This window comes from Xyrauchen texanus, chromosome 35, assembly GCF_025860055.1.
Source record: "Xyrauchen texanus isolate HMW12.3.18 chromosome 35, RBS_HiC_50CHRs, whole genome shotgun sequence".
Classification (NCBI taxonomy): Eukaryota; Metazoa; Chordata; class Actinopteri; order Cypriniformes; family Catostomidae; genus Xyrauchen; species Xyrauchen texanus.
The window spans coordinates 5,888,281-5,913,024 of NC_068310.1; the positions used below are offsets into that span (position 1 = coordinate 5,888,281).

Here is a 24,744-nt window from a genome sequence, read left to right on the forward strand (position 1 = left end):
TGTTTTTAACAGAAAACATGAGAGAAGACGTGCGCTGATATTCATTGATGTCCCTTGATCTTTCCCTCGCATATGAAGAATTTTTCTCTCTCTGTCAGTGGTCTGAAAACAGTTTGCAAAATTTTTTGTCGTATTTGTGAGAGCTGCAAATAATTTCGAACCATCTCAGGAGGTGCAAGAGTTTAATTAACATTAAATTCAGCGGATTTTCCTCTATTTGTTTGAATAAGAAAAAAGTGGTTTGTGGAAACTCTAAGTGGGCATTAAAAAGCTGACAGTGAGACATCCAAAAGATGTGGACAAGACAAAGTAAAAACAATATATTCAATAAATAAATATTTATTGAATTTTACAAAGCAAATGCTGTGTGTCATTGTGGTATAAGTTGTATGTTTAGACTGTTATATACACAATGCTGAATTTTATTTTTCTCAAATGGGTAGAAACTAGGGCTGTAAATCGATTAAAAAATGGTATCGAATGAATTACATGGCTAGTAATTAATGGAATTAACCACATATATAAATATTTGCTGAGAAAGCTCCTCACATCAGTAATATATAATGATCAGTTAATTATAATTTGTTGCATTTAAATAATTATAAAAATAATATATAATATAAAAAGTTATAATTCATTAAAATGCATTACATTATTGTGGCAGACAAGTAAACCATTGATAAGGAAAAAAGAGGCTTTAGAAGGCAATATATTAAATTCCATATTATTGAACATAATGCCATCATTGGCCTACCTTCCATAGCAATATATTTTGCAATTGAATTAGTAAAGACATATATTTATTATAATGCTTTTAGAGTGCTTTGATTGCGTCGCAACATAAACACAGCATTTTAAGGTTGCTGCATCAAGTTAAACGTTGTTTGAAATGTAGAAAATCATGTCTAGAGATCTGTGCATACAGAATTGTGCTCTGTTCAACGGTGTTTGAATGCAAGAACATGTTCTCATCTTGTGATGTTGCAAATAGTGTCAAGCAAGCTGGTGGTTTGTTCTACAGTTGCACTTTGCTCATACAGCTTGAGTTTTGCTTACGGCCCCTTGCTGAAAACAGGTGTAATTCAAGCTTGAATTGCTCCGATGGTACAAATATTCCTTATTCATGATTAATTGCATTAGTTTGTTTAACATGTTATTTTTGTATATAATTAATCACACCGAATTAACATTAAATTGACACTTCTAGTAGAAACATTTGAAACGCTGCAAAAGAGTTTTCGAAATTCCTGAAAAAGTATTGGAAAAATCATGGACATTTAGTAGTGAAAATGTGTACATAACCTGTAGTAGGCACTTTAATGTATCCCTTTTGCAAATTCCTGAATTCCAACAAATGTTAAATGCTGAAATCAATGCCTATAAGGCTCCACATTGGATTTGGCTTGGGAGGCACTTAAGGTGGTTCTTAGGGGCCGGATCATACAGTATACCGCAATCATCAAAAAAATCTAAAGTACAAGAACTCGTGGAATTGGAAGGGAAAAGTGTTGAGGCAGAGCTGAAGCACCGAATGTCATCTAATGGCCTCAGAGAATTGACCCGATTGAAATACAGATATAATACTATTTTGTCACGGAAGGTGGAGTTTTGGCTATTCAGGGCAAGACATTCATACTTTGAGTCAGGGAACAAGGAAGGAAAACTTCTGGATAGATATATAAAACGTCTCGGGTTACATGTGTAACCCTTGTTCCCTGAAAAAAGCGGAACGAGATGCTGCGCTTTGCTAAGCGCTTTGGGAACACGTCTCCGTGTGACCAGCTGTGAATATGTATGCAACACGTCAGTGAACATTGACTGGAATTTCTAGCTGTGGAACGGAGGGGGGCGGGTCTGGGTCGGAATATCGCGCGCCCGGTCCCCAATCGGCCTGATGGGGCACGCGATATTCCGGCCCCGCCCCGCCCCCCTATGCTCCACAATAGCCTCTGCCGATGTAATCATTGGACGCACCTGGAGCAGTGGCTATAAATAGATGCGTCACCGGTGCATCATCAGATATTTCGCCTGAAGAGCAGTCCTGGGACGTCCCAGTGCGGCAAAGAAGCGCAGCATCTCGTTCCACTTTTTTCAGGGAACAAGGGTTACACATGTAGCCCGAGATGTTCCCTTTACAAAAAGCTTCACTATGATGCTGCGCTTTGCTAAGCGCTTTGGGAACGCAATACCCACGCCGCCGCACTGGGACTGTCCGGACCCCTACGGTTGTGAAGTGTGCTCACAAGAATGCGAGAGGTCTCAGACATGAGCTTGAGATGTCGACTCAAGAGCGCAAGAGCCCGGAGTAGCATAAACATCTAAACCATAAAATTTGATGAATTTGTGCGGAGAGGACCAGCCTGCCGCATCACAAACTTGTTCAGACATGAGCTCGAGATGTCGACTCAAGGGCATAAGAGCCCGGAGTGGCAAGAACATCCAAACTATAAAAGTTTAATGAATGTGTGCGGAGAGGACCAACCTGCCGCATCACAAACTTGCTGCAGAGGGAGACCTCTAGCCAAGGCTTTAAAGGAGGCGAGCCCTCTGGTGGAGTGAGCCCTGATACCTACTGGCGAAGCTTGACCGCATGCCTCGAAGGCCAGGACAGTAGTGTCTCTCACCCAATGCGACATAGTCTGCTTGTGGGTGGCCTCCCCTCGGTTGCGGCTCCCATGGCAAAGAATTGTTGCCCTGACTTACGCCACTGGCTAGTGCGGTGGACATAAGTCTGAGGGGTACAGACTGGACAAAGCCTGAGAAGTATTAGCTGCTCTGGCATTACAAATGGCAGGGAGCAGAAGGCTTAGAGAATAACTGGTCAAGGGCCGCAAAAGGCACCTTGGGCAGGTAGTCAGGGTGAGGGTGCAAAAAATGCTTTTGGTCATACCTGGGGCAAACTCTAAACAGGCCAGCAAAAAGAGACAGAGCCTGTAGGTACCCAAGTCTCCTTCGAGACATAATTGCCATAAGAAAAACCATCTTGAGGGTCAGAAGTCTATCAAATGCTAAATCTAGAGGTTTAAAAAGGGGGGTCTTAATCAAACCCTCAAGGACTACTTGCTCAGTCCTATGAAGAGGTCCTAGTCCTAGCAGAAGGCAGCAGTCGCATGGCTCACGAGTGAAGCACGCGAGTAGAGGATGCCTCTTAGAGGGCACCCCGCCCACCAAGGCGTGGAGGTGGTCCTGCACGGCTTCGTGGGGAGGGAGGGTCTTTTCATTGATGATGCCGAGCCCGGTGAGAGATAACCCGCAAGCGCCTCTTCAACCGGCGGCATCATCGAATACCCCGTGCCTCAGCACCCACGATAGTCGAATATATCGACGTTGAGGGCACGTGAACACTGGAAGTATAGGGTTTCCTCCATGAACGAGAAAGCTCGTCATGGAGGTCATTAAAGAAGGGAAGGGACTGATGAGGTGTTCCCTTCCCCCGGCCACCAGACAAAAATCTATCCTACAATTTGGAGCGTTTGGGAGGCTCTTGTTGGCATGGCCAGTCTATTTTAAGCCTGGTCACAGCACGAGTAATGACGTCGAGCAATTCCTCTGTTGATTTATTATCAAACCCGGAATGCTCGGAGGTGGATAGCTCTATATCCGCTGAACCAAAAGAGTCACGGTCCTCCTCATGAACCGAAGAGGCGCCGTAGCGTGCTTCCGAGATCACTGGAAGGACCAGCTGGATCTGGGGATAGCACGAGCGAAAGGGACGAACCCATCTCTCGCTCCTCAGCCAGATCCATGCGAGAGCCCCACGAATGAAGTGTGGGCGCGGACTCCCGGAAGTGAGCAATGCGAGTGCGAAGCATTTTGCCCGAAAGCAGATCACAATGCTCGCACCCGCCCTGTCCCAACACGAGAGCAGCATGCTCTTCCCCCAAACAAACAAAACAAAACTGATGCGTGTCCGTCTCGGTCATACAGCGGAGACAGGGAAACATGCATCGTTTGCCTTGATTTTCAGTCATTTTTTCTTAAAACGACATAGATATATATATTTTTTTCTCTTTTTCTTTTGAGAGGAAACAGAAAGGAGAAAAGGTTCACTGCACACTGCCTAACAGAATCTAACTCCTAACGGAGGAAAGAAAGTTTGACAGCACACAGCACAGAATGGCTCTGAAGACGAAATGTGTGATGATGCACCGGTGACGCACATATTTATAGCCACTGCGCCAGGTGCTTCCAATGATTACATCGGCAGAGGCTATAAATTCCAGTCAATGTTCATTGACGTGTTAGATACATAGCTTGGCAGGCAAGACTCCGGGGCCAGATGGCTTTACCGCTGAATTTTTTAGATCTTATGCTACAGAACTAGCTCCACTTTTGCTAGAAGTTTATTCAGAATCATAAAAGAATGGAAAGTTAAGCCAACCATGACACAAGCCCGGATCAGTCTGATTCTTAAAAAGGACAAAGATCCAAGTGAGTGTAAGTGTTACTGTCCAATTTCCCAGATCCAGCTAGATTTTCCAGAGGGTTAGCGGGAGGTGTGGCACATACGCTTTTGCTTTATGCCTTATTTATCCTACTAGATCTATGCCTTGCCTCCACAGATCCACTTAAGATACAGAGTGAATTGGTCTAAATCCAATGCTTTGTCTCTGACAGCATACTGCCCTGTATCGGCTTTTCAGCCGGGTGCCTCCAGTGGCCCAAACAAGGTATTAAGTATTTGGGTATTTTATTCCCAGCAAATTTGTGTGATTTAGTTAGTTAATATTGACCCTTTAATCAAAAGTTTTTTGAGTGATGTGAGCAGGTGTGCTTCATTAAATTGATCTATGACTGGGAATGTTAATGTTATTAAAATGAATTGTATTCCCAAATTCATCTACCTGCTACAATCCCTCCCTATAGATGTCCCCCTCTCTTATATCAAGCAATTTGATAGATTAGTGAAGTCTTTCATTTGGAATGCTAAATGTCCCAGATTACACTTCAATAAGTTATATAGGCCGATTGACAAAGGTGTCAAAGGCCTACACAAGATTCTGTTTTATTAGTATGCATTCTGTCTCAGACATTTGACTCATTGGTCACTTTCACCTGAGAGAGCCCCTCCCTGGTTTTGTATTGAACAGGAATTTTCTTGCCCCTATTTTGCCATTGAAAAGCCTTTCTATCAAAACTAACCGGAGAATTTAAGTTACACTCTGTTATCTGGCATTTGCTTTCGATATGGACAAAAGTGTCCACAGTGTTTAATTCAAACATTTATTTAAATGTTGCTTCGAGCATATGGTTGAACCCCAAATTATATATTAATAAGTCCCCTTTCTGCTGGACAGAGTGGATTGTAAGGGAGGATAATACACTCGGTGACCAATATGAGAGTGGAGTGTTGCGATCCTTTGAAAATATGGTTCAACACTTTTGGATTCCCTGGTCTCCATTCTTCAGGTAATTACAGCTGTGCCACCTTCTCTGTACTAATTTGGGGAGTAGCATACACCCCGCTTGAGCGGCATATACTCTGGAAGTGGTGATTACTGCTTTTGGAAAAGGTCATGAGGCATCAGTGTATTACTCCCTGCTAATTCAGAGTCTGGGGATGGAGCTTCAGCTTCTCTCAAGAGATTATGGGAGAAAGTTATTCCAATTGGTATTGGAGGAGGTAGAGTGGGCTAGGATTCTAAAAAATGTCAAGTCTACAACTAGAGATGCAAGGGTTTGCCATATGCAATTTAAGATTTTACATAGATTCTGCTGGACCCCTCTAGATTGTATAGGCTTGGTCTTAACTCTTTCCCCGCCAGCGTTTTTAAAAAAAAGTTGCCAGCCACCGCCAGGGTTTTTGACGATTTTCGCTAAATTTAATGGCCCGCAGAATATTTTCTTCCATGAATATATGAAGATGCTATATATCACAATAAAGATCTGAGCCTCTGCTTTTAGGCAAAAAAAACGATTTTATTTTATCTTCATTTGTTCTTTTTTTATTGCGACTTGAACAGAGGTCGGTTTTGTCAAAAAACAACATTTCAGACAAAAAGCTGATAAAAAGGCATGTTTATGTCTGATATTTTGAGCTTCTCAATACTCCACTTCTTCATGTTTGAGACGATCGCAGTCTGTTTCTTTGATCAAAGAGTTGCGTACTCTTTCAAAACATGCGGAGGGGTCTTCTTTACCGTATAACACCTAAAACACGGAAACCCGGAAAATTCCGTGTTTGGCGGGGAAGCGTTTTTTCATAAGACAGAGTTAAAGACACACCCACCTGCTGGCGATGCCAATCAGAAGATGGGGACACAACCCATGTTTTTTGGTGGTGTGTTAAGATCTAAGAATTTTGGTTAAGGGTTCAGCGTTTTATATGTGATGTATTGTGCACTCAAATTTCAATTAGTCTCAGACTCTGTATTTTAGGTGACGGGCGGTCATTAATGTAGGGGATAAATGCATACAAAATTGGGTCCTAATCAGTGTTATAATCAGCAGGCAGATCATTTTTAGGGGATGGAAGTCGGTTGGAGCGCCCTCCTTTAAAGAGTGGCACACAGAAATGGGAAGGCTTGCGGCATTGATGCCACGTAGAAGGCTAGGCAACTTCGATTTGTTTCATAAAAAATTGGGCTGATATTTGGCCTTTTTGGAGGGCTCTCTGGGAGGGGCAGTGGAGAGAGATGTGCAATTTTAAATGTGTTTGATTATTATTATTTTTTTATACATTTAATTTTGTGTGTGTGCGTAACTCAAGTTGTGACCACAGGGATATTTGTTGAGGGTCAGGGTGGGGTTGGGGACTGGGAGGGGGAAAGGGAATAATAGAGGTTATAGTTGATTGTATGAATATATGTTTTTCTTTTATGTTTCAAGTGTGTGAATCATACAAAGTGTTAATCTGAAAAGAACCCTGAGTTAGGCTATTTCTGGCCTTTGAAGCTTCAATTTTCTCCTGTGGCTGTAGCTGTTCTCTGGTGAAAGCAACATTGAGTTAATTAAGTTAATCTGCTGAGAGAGCAGGTATGTGATAAATATCATAAGGAATTATATTTTAGTGTCAGGAGACATAAGGAGAGTGCAAACATGCTGCTATGAGAGAGAGTTGCTTCATTAATGATTAATTTACCAACACCATGATGATCCGACTCATGAGCTCTGCTCTAATAAAGTGTGTGTGTGTGTGTGTGTGTGTGTGTGTGTGTGTGTGTGTGTGTGTGTGTGTGTGTGTGTGTGTGTGTGGGTGTCTGCAGCATCAGTCCAGTTGCCCTGGCAGAGAGCAGTGTCCCAGAACAAAGTTCCCTACTACATCAAGTAAGTACTCACACACACACACTCATCTGTTGCCACGTGGACTGGTCCCTTTAAAGGTGGTTTCACACTGTAAGGTTTATGGTGTAGACACAATCAGTTTGACTCCAGAGTTTGATTTGTGTGGTTGGCAGCTTTCCTAACTTGGATGTGCACCAGTGAACCTCACATGTGTACACTTAAAACAGGGTTCGGGTTTGGACCAAGCAATCGACCAAAAGTGAACACCCCCTACATAAACTGATCTAGGACCCCAGGGTCTCAGTGGAGATTTGGCGCTTCTGAAGAAAGCATCAGTAAGATTTGGCGCTTTTGTCTAAATGCATTGTTCCAACATCTAAGTAGTCATCATGCCCAGAGAGAGAGAGAGAGAGAGAGAGAGGAGAGAGGGAGAGAGAGAGAGAGCAGAGCAGAGATTTAACACATCTTTATTAAATACAATTCTCCTTCAATGCATCATTGTCCATTTAAATAAATTCCTCATTCATATCACATTATCTCTTAAACATTTAGTACAAATATTTTTTTAAAAGACATTCTTAAAATATTCTTATAAAATAAGTTCTCCCTCATAAATACGACATAAAAATTATCTTACACACCTCTTTTCTTAAAAAGTAATTAAGAATCCTACCAAGTCATAATAAGCAAACTCAATTTTTAATCTATTTGCAATTAACCTCTTCAACATTCTCTCTGGATCCACTCCAGTTAGACCCAGAAATTTTTTTTTTCTGGTCTTCCAAATTGCTAATTTTGCTATACCCATGACATAGTTCAGTTGACATTCTATACTTTACACCTCCTATAAAAGTACATTCAGAAAAAGTTTCACCAAATCCTCTAAACCATTCAGTCAAAACTCTAAAAAGCTCCTCCAATCGTTTACAATTCAAAAATAAGTGTTCCACAGTTTCATCTTGGCTGCAGAACCCACACTCCCCACTTACTGCTGGATTTAGGTGAGCCACATATCTGTTTGTAGCTATTGCCCTGTGAATAAGTTTCCACTGCAAATCTGCAGTTTGCTTCACTATTGGAAACTTATACAGGGACCTCCACTGATCTCTCAAGGGGAAAATTGGCCCAAAGCACCTGTCTTGACACACAGGTTATAGAATACCTTTTTAGACATTTCCTCAATTGTCCATTTCTCAGAAGTGTCAGAATCCTCTATATGATGGTCTTCCAACATACTGTTGTTATAAGTTGAACAAATTAACAGCTTTTGAGGGATAACATCAGTCTGTTCCTTCAGATATTTTCTTTGGATAACTTCTCTGTAAAAAGGAGCATATTTCTTCTAAAAAACGCATGGCGAGACGTGGAGATCTCAGTCCCGTCAAGTACATTATATCCTCCACTGACTTCCAGCCATCTGGATTGACCAAATCCTTCAGCTTTGTGCAGTTTATTCTCAACATATTCTCCTGTACACTCCTAGAAGACATCAGTGTACCATGAACCACTGGATTATGAATAAGTGGTTCCTCCATCACCCAGTTTTTAGGAATCTCAAAAACTCTTTTAATTTTGAAAGTTTTATCCCATGCCTGTAACACTGATTTATAAAAGGATGAAGTCTCTGTCAGGTCCATCTCTTGAATTTGTATCCAGGGGTACATCATAGTTCAACCCCTCTACTCTTCGCAGAATTGCATCTGCTGTACCGGTCCATGTCTGTTCTTTTCTACACAGAATTTTTGGTGCTGAAATCAGTCTGAAAGCTTGAATTCTGCTCTTAATGTCTATCAAGCCTTGTCCTCCTTCACAAGGAGGCAAATAAATTTGTGCGGCCCGAATCCAGTGTTTACTGTTCCAGAAGAAATCTACTAGTGTCCTTTGTATAGAAGTCACCAATTCTTCTGGTGGTTCAACCCCCATTAGCCTATGCCATAATGTGAAAGTAACCAAGATATTAATGTCCAAAACTCTCCCCTTATAAGAAGGCAGATTGGCAGGAGTCCCTCCCAATTTTTCTCCTGAAACCTAGAAGAACCCCAAAAGACACCCAGGGCCTTAAACCTTCTCTGCCCCACTTTAATCCAGCTGATAACTCTGAAAGCCTTTGATTTATCCATTGACCCGCTGTGTATCTTTCACTCTTACTCCAATTTACCTTTGAAGTGGATGCCTTTTCATATACCTCTATGCTTTTTGTAAAATTATTCACATCCTCTTGTCCATTTAAAAACACTGTTATATCATCAGCATAAGCAGATAACACCATTCTATTACAATTAGAATCATTTGGTATTAAAAACCCTTTAAGATCTCTTCTGATTCTTTTTAATAATGGTTCAATGGCAATGATATATAATTGACCAGAAAGTGGGCACCCTTGCCTGATTCCTCTTTTTACAGGGATTGAGGCACTCAACCCTCCTCCCACCTTCACCAAAACAGAAACATCACAATATAACAGTTTTATCCAAGAAATAAACTTGTCACCAAAACCAAAAGCACTCAAAACTTTGAAAAGATACACATGGTCCACTCTATCAAAGGCTTTTTCTTGGTCTATTGATAGAAAACCCATATTAATATTTTCTTTAAAACTCAAATCAATAGCATCTCTTAAAAGAAAAATATTATCCATAATAGATTGCTCGGGTACACAAAAAGCCTGATCACTATGAATAATTATGTCCAGATAGCATTTCAACCTGTTTGCTAAACATTTGGTCAAAATGTTATAATCTGTACATAAAGAGAAACAGGCCTCCAATTCTTCAAAAAACCTAAATCACCCTTTTTAGGTATAAGGTATAATACTGCTAGTCTACAGCTGCTTGGAAGACAAAACACTCTTTTGTTACTTCATAAACATCTTGTCCCAAAATGTTCCAGAAATGACGACAGAACTCCGTGGTTATTCAATCAATCCCAGGTGAACATCCCACTGAAAGTTGTTTGACTGCATCTGTGAGCTCTCCTAAAGTAATCTCACAATCCAAAGTTTCTTTCTGTTTCGTTTGCAATTTAGGAAGTTCTTGAAAAAGGTCAGCAGCATTCTCTTTTCTTCACATTGTCCAGCACTAAAAAGTCCAGAATAAAAATCAACTGCAAGTTTTCGCATTTCACTTGGATTGTCCGTAATTATTCCATCTGGAAGTTTTAAATAAAGCATAGGATTATGTTGCACCGCATTTCACGTGAATAAGTGCTAGGAGCATCCATATCCTCAATTGTACAAAAACGTGACCTTATTAAATCAATTTTAACTTGCTCTTGCAATAGATGTTTCAATTCGAGCTTCTTACTTATTCGCCACTTTTATTGGTCCCTTCTTCATTAACATCTTTTCCATTTCTCTTATTTCACATTGCAAATTTTGAACTGTAACTTTAAGTGAAATTCGAGACTCATAACTTTGACAGAAAATTTTAATATGCACATTTCCAACCTCCCACCATTGACTTTTAGCCTCATAATTATTTTTCTGTAACCTACATTTTTCCCAAAGATGAGGAAACCTCTAACAAAATAACTTATTATATAATAATTTCTTATTAAAATGCCAATAATACTGTGATCTAAAAGTCATTTTTTATTTACATCTTTAGTTACCATATGGTGATCAGAGAAACCACTAGGAATGATATCAGCATCCATCACTCTCTAGTACTGAAAGACTTGCTTGTATAAAACCTGTCTAACCTAGCCCCTTTAACTTCATTATTACTTATTTTGATAAATATATATTGTTTTATTCCTTTATTCCTATTTCTCAAAACGTCACACAAATCATGTTCTCGAATCACCTTAGAAAGTACTACAGCTGATTGAAAATGAGGTTCTTCACCATTTCTATTAACCTTAAAATCTACAGTACAGTTCCAGTCTCCAGCCATAACGATACAAACATTTTTATCATAGGTCGAAATGTGCCTCTTAATATTCAAAAATAGTTCAACTCTCTCTGAACCAACATTTGGTGCATAAACATTGATAAATAAAAATTGTATTCCTTCAACTTCTGCATGGACTCTTGCTGGAATGCTCTTCCAGTAAGTACTTCTTCAATTTTTTTAAATATCAACAGTTAATCTTTTTGAAAAAAGAACAGCAACACTAGCACTTGTATTTGACCCATGAATGAGTGCATACTTCCCCTCCCACCATAAACCCCAAAAATGAGTCTCTTGTAACATTACTATATCCATATTCCTAATTTTGACAAATTCTGATAATACTGCTCTTTTAGTTTGATCTCTCACTCAATTTATATTAAAAGAGCCTATTCTCATTAGCATCATGTTAATAAAAGGAAAAGAGACAGTAAATAGCAGAAAAAGACAGGAAGATAGAGAAAAAACACCCAGTGCATACACCTATTTGTTTGAAGACGATCCTTTACGCTTTCTTAGTTTTGTAAGAAGTTTCCTCAATCAAAACCTCTCTTTCTCATTTAATTCATCTAGTACAACAATACGCTGCAATTTGACCACCGATTTCACACATTTTTCACTGTCTGGAAAAAAAATCAATAATTTCTACCACTCTTCCAAACGTCTCATCCAGAAAATAATGTATCTCGCGGAGAGAATAAAGATTGCTGTATTCCATTTGAGGCCCTGTTTCAGAAACACCTGACATTTGAGAGAATGTATCATCATCTCTCATTTCTGCTTTCTTTTCATCTTCTAGTAGGCCTACCACAGTATTCTGCATTTTCTCATACATAAGCATCTCAACTCCACTTGTACTCGCAATCTCAGAACTCAAAACATCCTCATCACTAATATCTTGTACTTCTACAGTCTGATTTTCATCTTGTACCACAACTTCCTGAACCTCAATTCCTTCATTATCACACTCATGTACTTCAGCTATAGCCTGTTCAGTAACTGTTTCAGTTCGTTCAATTTTAGTATTTTCTACAGCCAACTCATACTCTTCAAGTTCTATCTTGTCAACATTATTCTCCTCAGTGTTCACTTGAACTTTATGAGGACAAGCGAACTGTTTGTGACTAATGTCACCACATTCAAAACATTTCAATCCAACAGTTGAAGCATAAATCATAAACGACTTACCTTCATCCACAACCCGAAATTATATATCCAGCGTTGGCTCTTTTAAAAACATGAAAACTTGTCGTCGAAATGACATAACATGTTTTAGTTCCGAACTTTTACAACCCAGTGATATAGCTTGAATTGGGCTAGCGATTCTTACGAACCTAATGAGTTCTCTCTCAATAACTTCGTCGGGATAAACGGCAGCACATTCAAGATAATTACCTTAGATGTTAATGTTGCCAATGGAAAGATTGGACAAAAACCTCCATTAATCAAGACACCTCTTTCGATAAGTTGCGCAACAAAATGTTCCTCTTTTAGAAAGATCACTACCACTTTGTTCATCCTTGATGCCGAAGATTTTCACATCTGATTTGTTCTCCCACCGCTAACAGCACACTTTCAGCCATGACTCCCTGTTCCGGCACGCACCTAATTCCATGGCGGATTGAAGGAGATCCCACGCTCACCTGGGAGCGACGCCATTCTCACACTCACCAAATTAAAAGCAAAAATTAACTATATATATATATTTATAACTAAGAAAATCAGGACAGATTTTGAAAAATAAAGAAAAGATAAAGAAAATATATTTAAGCAGACGCTTTTGCCAGGCGCAATTCATTCTTAGTGAATTCACCCCCTTGTGTTCAAAATGCTTTACAAGCCAAAATTCATACAAAGCACTCTCACACCTCTGAAACCGATTTCAAAACACTTCAAAAAGACAACCTGACAAACTTGTTCTTCTCCAGCACCACACATCAACTTTCTCACACAAACACACACGAAGACTTGCTGACTGCTGACTCAATTAATCAGAGGGATCAAAGGGGTGATGTGTTGAAAACTAGTGGGAAAAGTATGACTTTTTATTTTATTTTGGAGCACATAAATTTGGAGACGATGTCTCATGCATCAAACCTGCTTAAAGTGAAGCATGCTAGAATCAGAGAGACACAGAGGGGATCGTAAGGAAGAGAATTTGATATTTTGAAGGGAAGGATATTTTTTCTGATTCCAAACACTGTTTTTTGAATATAAAGGGTTCAGTGGATTTCATGTTTATTCATCAGGGTGTGTGTTCTGAAAGATGGGCTTGAGAGTGTGTGTGCTGAGATGAGAGAGCAGCTAATCCTGTAAGCAGCTCACAGTTTGGAATAAAACACATCTCATATCCCTTACTATGTATGCCTTCCTTCTGCATTAACTCTATATGAAATGATAAAGTGTCTTGTTTTTATGCAGAATATACCTAGGGCCCTCTCCCAAATGCGGTCCTCCTGAGTGTATTTTTTGTTGATGCAAAAAGTGCAGACTGATGGGGTGCTATTCAGCAAGTCCATGAGGGTGCATGAGTTACAAAAGTGTGCATTTGGGACAGACTTTAAGACTTTTTTTTTACATTCGTTTTACATAGACATTCTGTTTTACACATTTTAAAATAACTCTTGGATATTTGTTTTATTAAGTAATTCCAAGAACCTCTGAAAAGTAAAGTACACATTTAACAACAACAAAACACCATCGTTTTAAATATTTGGAGATCAAATAAACATTATTCGGACACATGGATGGTTACAGGCAGGTGCTTAGAACACAGTCAAATGTATAGAAAGAACATACACCTTACACACCGACATAGATCCCAAAAATCATTGGAAAATACACACAGCTACACTTCTGCAGGTATATATATCTGTGTTAGACCAAATGATGCTATTTCAATAAATATAAGCAATCTTTCCAGCTACAGATATCTATAAAGTATTCTCTCCTGTCTTGATATTTAGAGACTCAGAATAATTCCTCTTTGAAACAACAAAAGGTTTAGTGTTAGATTACTTACTTTTACCTTTAAATGTGAAACTTCCCCAAGAATAACTATTTAATTAAAACTGAAAAGGAGTAATTCCATATCTCTGGAACACAAAATAAACAAAGTTCAGAACCAGTTATACGCATCAGACAAGAAAAGCAAGTGATCCGTCGTTGACAATTAATAAAAAATTATTATTAAAATCAGTATTTAATCCACAATTTACATTGCATCGTCCGCCATGATTTTTTCTCCAGCTCAGAAACTCCAGTCTGCTATGATTGGTCAAGAGGATCTGTAGCGGAGACTGCTGGGTATTAGACCTCTGTGGAGCTCACACTGAAGGGCGTATTAGGGGTGCAAAGGGGGCCATTGTGAGCACCCCTCTGGGCACTAAAATGGCAAGTGTGACACACTATGGTCTCCGCAGGTCCATATCAAGTGTGCCATTTGGAACAGGGCCTCACATCGCTGACTGTATATGTATACCTTGTGCTTTAACTCTATATGAAGAGATAAAGCATCTTGTTTTATGCACAATATAACTAGACAATATAACTGACGAATTCTTTGAAATTTTATTGCAGCATTTTCCACTTTTTTTTTAAGTATGTTGCTAACAAGTCAAAACAATGGCAATGGTAAAAGGAAAACATCTGGACACATGACAGTAATGAGAATTGTGGGGTACAATGTGCTTAAGTCTCCAGTAAATAATGTCACAATTTGAAAAATCTTAATGGATTCCTCATCTCATGTGAGTGCTCATGATTTTATACATATGTTTCAAAATAACTATTAATTTCTTTAGAAGCAAAACTTTTAATGGGGAATACATTACTGAGTGCACCTTCAAATGTAGACTACATTTTCTTTCTGCAAAATAGAATTGCATGCCTTTTATTTGTATTGATTTGGGGTACCATATGACCAGAACCAAACTGACCCAGCTCTCTGTGCCCACCCCAATCTGTTGATGGATCACAAGCTTTCTTACAGTTAGGCAGCAGCTAGTGAGACTGATTAAACTCACATTCGGGACCCTCATTATTAGCACCAGTGCTCCTCAGGGATGCGTTCTCTCTCCACTGCTCTTCTCCCTGTACACGAATAACTGCACTGCAAAAGACCCCACTGTCAAGCTCCTGAATGTTTGCAGATGACACCATGTTCATCTGCCTCATTCATGACGGAGTCTGCATACGACGGAGGTTAATCAGCTGGCTGTTTGGTGAAAATGCTAAAAACAGAGGAGATGATATACTTCAGGAGAAATCCTGGTTCAGCCAGCACATCAGACAGAAGGAAAGTACAACTGGCTGGTGCTACAGAGCACTGAGCACCAGGACGTCAAGGCACAAGGTCATTTTCTGCATGAACAATTAAACTGCCTCAGAACTCCCCCAGAGTGCAATAATGTAAAAACATATTTTATGTACAGATTTAAATTCACATATTTAATTCAATAACTGTGCATAACTCTACCTTGCACATACATTACCACTTGAACATGTCTGTCTATACTCAGTCTGTCTATACTATTGTTTCTCCTATCACCAAAAAAATGCCTTGTGTACTTGAGAACACTTGGCAATAAAGCTCGTTCTGTTTCTGACACTTTCTTGACATGTTTTGTGAGAATTACCCAGCTAAAAAAATTAAAACTTTCATAAACTATCGCAGCTTAGCAACATTTTAACATGCTAAATGTCGTCTTTGGAATCAACTGAGAGCATTTGTGTCAACCACTTTTTCTGTATAAATTCAAAAAGCCATAACCATGTATAAATGCAAATTGTTGGATAATACAGTAAATGTAATACTTTAAATATGAAAGTTAATTAATCTTTGAAGAAATTTTCTATTTTTATTTTTATTTGTAACTGCTCCCATTATAGTGAACCAAGTTGTTTGCAGAATCCTCAGAACTCATCTCTTTGATATCATAAAAACCAAACATCAAAATATAACAGAATATATTATATTATTTAATCGAATTGTTTTAAAATGCTGGGCATCGTGTAGATCCATTGTGATAGACATACGTGCAGGGTTGTTAAAGACCCGGAGTATTTAATGATGTTTGAAAAACATCCCTGCATTTAATCATAGGTGGAAAGTAATGAATTACAACTACTATCTTGAGTACATTTTCTTTAAGTATGAATAAATAATAGTAATTTTACTTGAGTTGATTATAAGTGAAGTATTCAACTTCGCTACAGTTATTTTTCACTACAATTACAAAGTTTTTTGGGAAGCTGAATTTTTGGGAAGAAGAAAGTTATAAGCTCTAAATCTGTTTAGAACTAAAACGGCTGTGCGTGGCACGACGGGAGCCCAAAGGGCACAGCAGATTGCATAAACTGCCGCTGGTGTCCTCTCTTCTCTAGCTTCTGCAAGACTTTCTGCCATGTCATTATACAAGAACTGTAATACTGTGATTTTCTGCATATTTCATTTTATTCTGGAAAGGAGCCGTTCATTCTGGTACGAGGGAACCATCTGAACACGTTTAACTACACTGTTACACGAAGTACCCCCCCATTTAATTATTTCTGTTTCCCTCCCCTTGTCCCCTCCCTCGTCCAGGTAGACGGGGATGACCTGCCAGCAGACGGGGCAAAAGGCACACCCCACCCCAGGGAAAGAGGGGGATGTACGTCATGCTGGGGGCTCCCCTGCCTGAGTGAACGAGGGAGGAATGTGGCAGGGCGGAGGGCGGGGCCAGGTCGTGATTCTACACACCCAGTCCCTTATCAGGCTAATCAAGCCTCCAAGAGGGATAAAGGCCGACTGCAGAGGCTGGTGCGGGAGAGAGAGATAGTTTACGGACATGTCCGTCATGTGTGTGTTTTTGTCTTTTGTTTAAGTTTTATATTAAACTATTATTTATATTGCCAAGCCGGTTCTCACCTCCTCCTTTCCATTGACTTCTTTACAATATAGTTACAGTTACATACATTTTCACTGAAAATTATTTTTTTCCCACCGTTCAGTTCCTCGCACCATCGCATGCACAGACAGGCTATCTGAAAAGCCTCACCCGCTAGAGGCCAAAAGTGAGCAAGTGATGGATATTATATAAAGAATGTATGAGAAATCACAAAACATAACGTAACCAAATGCTACAATTTACTTAATAATAATTTCTCAATATGTTATATAACAATGTTAATTAAGACTTTATTATTACAAATGTAATACAATAATACATTTACAGAGCAACCACTTTTAGTGTTTGACTGTCTCACTAAACACAGGGTGAAATGTTTATTTTTGCCTTATTTTATTCAGTTGGTATGTAGGAGTTGATAACAGTGTGCTTAATAATATCATTCCATATCTGGATCATTGCTGCACTATCATAGAGGATACATATGGCATTATATTAGTTTTCGACATCCATGAATGAGAATAAACCTGAAATAGGAATGTGTTTCAGTCACAATGCACATTATGTAGTTTAGAGGCCATTTAGAGACATTTCGAATGGTTCAAATGGCTATTTCTATTTGAAGAAATGTTGTATTCTTAAAATATTCTGTTTGTCCAAGAATCCATATGCAGCAATGCAGGTCTTTGGCATTTAGAAACACCCTGAAGAGCCTTTAGGTCTATTTAAAGCTACATGTGTCTGGCATTCACTCAGTCAGGTCTAGCAGATACAGACATGATCTGAGACCTCTCTTCAACACGTGAATGAGTCATGAATGAGACTATGAGATTCACTCAACACCTGCTGACAACCTGTCTCATTATCCCCATGAACTAACATCTCTCTCTCTCTCTCTCTCTCTCTCTCTCTCTCTCTCTCTCTCTCTCTCTCTCTCTCTCTCTTTCAGTCTTTCTCTCTTTCTCTCTCTCTCTCCTTTAGACAGGAATACAGAGTGACTTTCTTTTTGTTTAGCTTGTATCAAATCAAAATCTAGTCACTGTCACTTGTAGAGGTAGACAGGATCAAATGAGAGGAACAGATCAGAAATTCAAATACAACTGAACAGTATCTGAATAATATTCAGAGGGGAATAAGATTGAATTAAGGCCACTTATTGTGCTGTTTATTTGCACATACTGTCTGCACTGGTTTAACGCCGGATTTTGCGAAGGAATTATCTAAATCAGATGACGGCACAAACAATTCTCAACCCATATCTGCCATACTTTACTGGGACATTTACCACCACTGTGATCTAGGCACCTGCATTTGTTTGAAAGAAATGCCTAAAAATGGCTTAAGAATATAAAGGCAGCATAAAAGTAATCTATATGATTCCAATGGTTAAATCCATATCCTTAGAAGCTATATGATAGGTGTGAATGAGAAACAGATGAATATTCAATCATTTTTTCACAATAAATCTCCACAATCACTTTTAACTTTTTCTTCTTCTTTTGTTCATGGCAATTTGCATTTTTTGTGCATATCGCCATCTACTGGGCAGGGAGAATTTATAGTAAAAAAGTACTTAAATATTGATCCATTTCTCACCCACATCTATAATATCGCTTCTGAAGATATGGACATTTATGATGCCTTTATGGTACCCATTCACTTGCATTGTTTGGACGTACAGAGATGAGATATAAACTGATTTGAGCTTATTTAATTACTTGTTAAGAAATTACACTATTTGAGACTTTGAGTAGTAGTTTAAGCTGCTTTTAAGAGGCATATTATAGGCACCAAAAACAGTCTGTGCTGCTTCAATTTAGGAATCAGTATTACACTCCCAAAACATTTTAATTAATCACATGCATTAACATGTTAATTTTGACAGCACTAAATTAAATCTATTAATTCCAAGACATTTTACCTTATATACAAATGCAAATCCACCATCTATCCATATTCTGTGTATTGTTTTTTAATCCTCATCAATTAATCACAAATGACAGTGATTTGGTCCATCCTGACCAACACTGTAAAAATCAAAAGCTACCATGTGACAACGCTTCTCTTTACATTCTCTTATATGCTGCTTCAGCAGTGCTCAATCTGGACTCCAATGGCTATTGAATTGAAAATACTCATTGAATAATTAAAATAGGATAATTATTTTTTAGACCCATTGTACATGAGCTGATAATCTCTGCCCCTTTTCAGATTCACCTCTTTCTTGCTAATTGTCATTCTACTGCTTCTGTGTCTATGAATGTGACAGACACAGAGGTGAGCATGTAACGACAGTCGCGTTAGTGAGGTCACTGTAGTGGATGTTTCTATTGAGGGGATCCGTCAGGCTGCATGTGAGCCAAATGAGTTCACAAAAAACCAGTCCACACGCACGCAGTCAGAACTGATTTAAACCATATCTTCCTACTTCATACTCTCCCTCCATTTCTCTTGAAGAACTTTATCTCATCCATTTCATTCAACCTCTATTTTACTATCTCTCTTTCTTAGTCAGCTCAGTCAGTCCACCCCCACAATTTTTTTTAATGTTCAAATAAGCTCAAGTTATATGGCTGTAGAGACTCAAAGTCACCCTCTTTCATTTCTTTCCTCTAGTCATCAGAATCAGTCGACATGCTGGGACCATCCCAAGATGACTGAACTGTATCATTCACTCTGTAAGTGTCACCAAAATACACACACGCACTGATATCGTATTAGGTCTCAGAGATACACACACATCTTGCTCAAATACACAGCTCTCCGTAGAGACCTGCTGTCAGTTAAGGATTGTGTCCATGTTTTCTCCGTCTCTGTAAGACAGTAAATCTCTAGAATCCATGGCACATGTAAACACGTGGATAACTGAGATTTAGTGTAGCCACAAAGTATACATTTATAAAAAACTGTTTACCCCTGCCATTAGCACCTGGTGTTTACATTCCGGTGATCCACAGTAAAGGCATTTTACCATATCTATTTATTCAAACCTTTCATTTCAATGGTCCTGTTCAAAACTAGGTTTTTTACATGTTCTTTTTATTTATTTATTTATTTTCATTAAATATTTAGTTAAATCTGTTTATCCAGACTTTCGATATCAATTAACCAATTTTAAAATAATTTCGCTTGGTCTTTTTTAGTGGTTCAATAAACATGCAGTTAAATCTGCTGATTCAGAGTTTAGGTTTCAATGAATCAGTTCAAAAATAAGCATTTTACATTTTATTTATGTTTTTTTTTTGTAGTTAAATTAACATAGTTAAATCTCTTTATTTGGGCTTTTGGTTTCAGTTAACAAGTTCAAAAGTAGCCATTTCACTTGCTCTTTTTTCTGTTAAATATTTAATTAAATATGCACATTGAAACTTTTCGTTTCAATGAATCCATTCAAAACTAGGCATTTCATGTTAGTTTTTTCGTTTAATAAATATGTAGTTAAATCTGTTCACTTAGATGTTTTGTTTCAGTCAATTCAAGTTCAAAATTAGACATTTTATGCATACCTTTTTGCCATTAAATACATATTCAGTTAAATTGGTTAATTCATACTTTTGATTTCAATGTAACAGTTCAACAACTAGCCATATCACGTCAATATTTTATTACATTTGTTCAATCAGATGTTTTGTTTCTGTGAATCAGTTCAAAACTAGATGTTTTACATGCTTTTATTTGTCGTTCAATAAATATTTAATTAGATCTGTTCGTTCAGACTTTTCATTTTAATGAACCCTGTTCAAATCTAGCCATTTCACATGGTCATTTTTTGTCGTTAAATAAATAGTTTGTTAAATCTGCACATTCAGACTTTTCGTTTAGTTGATTTAGTTCAAAATTAGGTATTTTATGTGTTCTTCTTGCTAAAACAATATTTTGGTAAAACACAAGTCCTTATATTTTGTTAAATGTGTTTTGAGAGTTTATCACTACACTTTTGATTAAATTGTATACTGTAGATTATGTCAAATGATGCATTATTTATGATTTCAACATTTTTATTTTTCCATTGATTCAATGATTTATCGAATGGTGGGCATAAACTTGGACTCAGTTTATGGTCTGTTCTGTTCAATATTTGTTTGTGGTATCTTTATGCTATTTTAAACATTTGTTGCTTACATGCTAATTTATCTTTTCTTTTTTCCTCTAGCTGACCTCAACAATGTGCGATTTTCCGCATATAGAACGGCCATGAAGATCCGTCGCCTACAGAAAGCACTCTGCTGTAAGTGTGTGTGTGTGTGTGTGCGTGTGCGTGTGCGCTGGCGTCCTAAATGATTAGTGCTGCATCGTCGCCTCATCTCACTCCATCAGCTCAATTAACTTAGAGAGGCCCAATTAACAGCACAAAGAGAATTTCTTAAGCGTGTGTGTGTGTGTGTGTGTGTGTGTGTGTGTGTGTGTGTGTGAAATCTTCCTCTGTTTCCATGCCTTATTTTGTGTTATGTTAATTAGTCTATTTAAAAAATGTAAACAGGATGCATGGATTATATGCAATATCTTGCTCCATCAAAGATCAATAGTGTCGATCTGTCAAAACATTCACCAAATGACAAAAGGCATATCATGTCTCTTCCATGCTAATATGAGTTTTTGTCCTAACCAGCGACAATCACAATAAATAGCACACGGCAAGACGTTTTTTCGGTCATTTGGTTTCTATTTTCCTTGCTTTTAGTGTTCACATAAAATTGAGTTGACGCATGAAAATTAGGCTGTGGTGAATAGGTCTAATGTTGCTGTCTCTCTCGCTCTCTCTCTCTCACAGTGGATCTGTTGGATCTGAGTGTAGCTCAGTCGATGTTTCAGCAGCATAAGTTGACAGTGAACTCTCAGCAGTTGACAGTTCCTGAGGTCATCAACTGTTTGACGTCTGTCTATGACGGACTGGAGCAGGAAAACAAAGACCTGGTCAATGTCCCACTGTGTGTGGACATGTGCCTCAACTGGCTGCTCAACGTCTACGACACGTATGTCTAACGCTCAGTTACACAGCTATACACTATAACACATTACTCTCTGACTGATAGTTGATATATTTGAATAAGATTGCATCAGAAATAAGCCTTTCTTAAATCGCTTAAAGTCTCTACATAGTCACAAAAAGGCTTGTAAACAAATGACTTAGAAACTTGACTCCACCTTAAAGACAATTTTTTTATATATATATATATATATATACATATCTCAGAACTGTTAAAATGGAAACTCTCGACTCCAGACGGGTCTCCTAGGCAACCAAATTGGCCCGATTGCTAGGGAGGGTAGAGTCACACGGGGTAACCTCCTCATGATCGCTGTAAGGTGGTTCGCTCGCGGTTGGGTGAGTGGTGAATTGGGCGTGGTTGCTGCGGTGGGTGGCGTGAAGCAAGCCACATGATGAGGTGTGCGAGTAGACTGTCTCAGATGCGGAGGCAGCTAGGATCCGTCCTCTACCACCCGGACTGAGGCAAATCACTACGCCATCACGAGGACTTAGTGTGTACATTGGGAATTGGACATTCAAAAAATTGGGAGAAAAAATAAAAAAGATGGAATCTCTCGAGCAGTCTATTTTGCTCTTTTTCCTCTGTGAATTTGTGATCGTTTACTCATTTATTCCACAGCAGCTTTTAACATGATGACAGCAGCTGCTTTAATATGCTCTGAAGTTTTAAAGACATCAACAATCAGACAAGCATGCAGTATTTATTTTAAATAAAAGCTTGTCTTTCTGTGCAAATGTTACAATGCACTTTAGATGTAAAGAAACATGTAATATTAATAAATGTATGTTTAGATTCTGTAGACAGTGCACTAAATTCTGGACACAAAGATCTATGTGAGGATGAACCCATTCATTTGCTATGGGGGAAATTAAGAGAAATTTACCAGTGAAAGTTTAGTGATTGTTTATTTATTTGTTTTGTTTTTTTAACATTCCTTACTGACTGTTGTGGATACTGAATAAACCATTTAAAATGTCAATATGCATGTTATTTAAAATTAAATGATGTTTTAATTCAAGTTAAACCTTAGATACAGTGCATCCGGAAAGTATTCACAGCGCTTCACTTTTTCCACATTTTGTTATGTTACAGCCTTATTCCAAAATTCATTAAATTCATTATTTTCCTCAAAATTCTACAAACAATACCCCATAATGACAATGTGAAAGAAGTGTGTTTGAAATCTTTGCAAATTTATAAAAAATAAAAAAACAAATGTACATAAGTATTCACAGCCTTTGCCATGACACTCAAAATTGAGCTCAGGTGCATCCACTGATCATTCCTGAGATGTTTCTACAACTTGATTGGAGTCCACCTGTGGTAAATTCAGTTGATTGGACATGATTTGGAAAAGCACACACCTGTCTATATAAGGTCCTACAGATAACAGTGCATGTCAGAGCACAAACCAAGCCATGAAGTCCAAGGAATTGTCTGTAGATCTCCGAGACAGGATTGTATCGAGGCACAGATCTGGGGAAGGGTACAGAAAGATTTCTGCAGCATTGAAGGTCCCAATGAGCACAGTGGCCTCCATCATCCGTAAATGGAAGAAGTTTGGAACCACCAGGACTCTTCCCAGAGCTGGCCGCCCGGCCAAACTGAGCAATCAGGGGAGAAGGGCCTTAGTCAGGGAGGTGACCAAGAACCCGATGGTTACTCTGACAGAGCTCCAGCATTTCTCTGTGGAGAGAGGAGAAACTTCCAGAAGAACAACCATCTCTGCAGCACTCCAACAATCAGGCCTGTATGGTAGAGTGGCCAGACGGAAGCCACTCCTCAGTAAAAGGCACATGACAGCCCACCTGGAGTTTGCCAAAAGGCACCTGAAGGACTCCCAGACCATGAGAAACAAAATTCTCTGGTCTGATGAAACAAAGATTTAACTATTTGGCCTGAATGGCAAGCATCATGTCTGGAGGAAACCAGGCACCGCTCATCACCAGGCCAACACCATCTCTACAGTGAAGCATGGTGGTGGCAGCGTCATGCGTGGGGATGTTTTTCAGTGGCAGGAACTGGGAGACTAGTCAGGGTCGAGGGAAAGATGAATGCAGCAATGTACAGAGACATCCTTGATGAAAACCTGCTCCAGAGCGCTCTGGACTTCAGACTGGGGTGAAGGTTCATCTTCCAACTGGACATCGACCCTAAGCACACAGCCAAGATAACAAAGTAGTGGCTACGGGACAACTCTGTGAATGTTCTTGAGTGGCCCAGCCAGAGCCCAGACTTGAACCCGATTGAACATCTTTGGAGAGATCTGAAAATGGTTGTGCACCGAAGCTCCCCATCCAACCTGATGGAGCTTGAGAGGTCCTGCAAAGAAGAATGGGAGAAACTGCCAAAAAATAGGTGTGCCAAGACTTAAGGCTGTAATTGGTGCCAAAGGTGCTTCAACAAAGTATTGAGCAAAGGCTGTGAATACTTATGTACATGTGATTTATTTATTTTTTATAAATTTGCAAATATTTCAAACAAAGTTCTTTCACGTTGTCATTATGGGGTATTATTTGTAGAATTTTGAGGAAAATAATGAATTGTAATCAATTTTGGAATAAGGGTGTAACATAACAAAATGTGGAAAAAGTGAAGCGCTATGAATACTTTCCGGATGCACTGTATGTTCTTCAAACAAATATGACTAAATGAACAAGGTTTATAAATCTAACCTGCAACATGTAGAAAACTATTACCAAAAAACATTTGAGACTTCACTTGGAATTCATTTCAGAGACTTGTGGACAT

General features: G+C 38.8%; 1 protein-coding gene across 4 annotated transcripts in view; it reads left to right on the plus strand.

Moving 5' to 3' along the window:
- The window catches only part of LOC127628647 (utrophin-like), a 353,825-nt gene that overhangs the window by 259,556 nt on the left and 69,525 nt on the right, over nucleotides 1-24,744 (plus strand). For all 4 annotated transcript variants that reach the window (XM_052105413.1, XM_052105414.1, XM_052105415.1 and 1 more), the window contains 4 exons: nucleotides 7,206-7,266; nucleotides 19,619-19,680; nucleotides 21,156-21,230; nucleotides 21,774-21,975. In XM_052105413.1, the coding sequence (XP_051961373.1) occupies nucleotides 7,206-7,266; nucleotides 19,619-19,680; nucleotides 21,156-21,230; nucleotides 21,774-21,975 (400 nt within the window). The remainder of the gene's footprint in view (nucleotides 1-7,205; nucleotides 7,267-19,618; nucleotides 19,681-21,155; nucleotides 21,231-21,773; nucleotides 21,976-24,744) is intronic.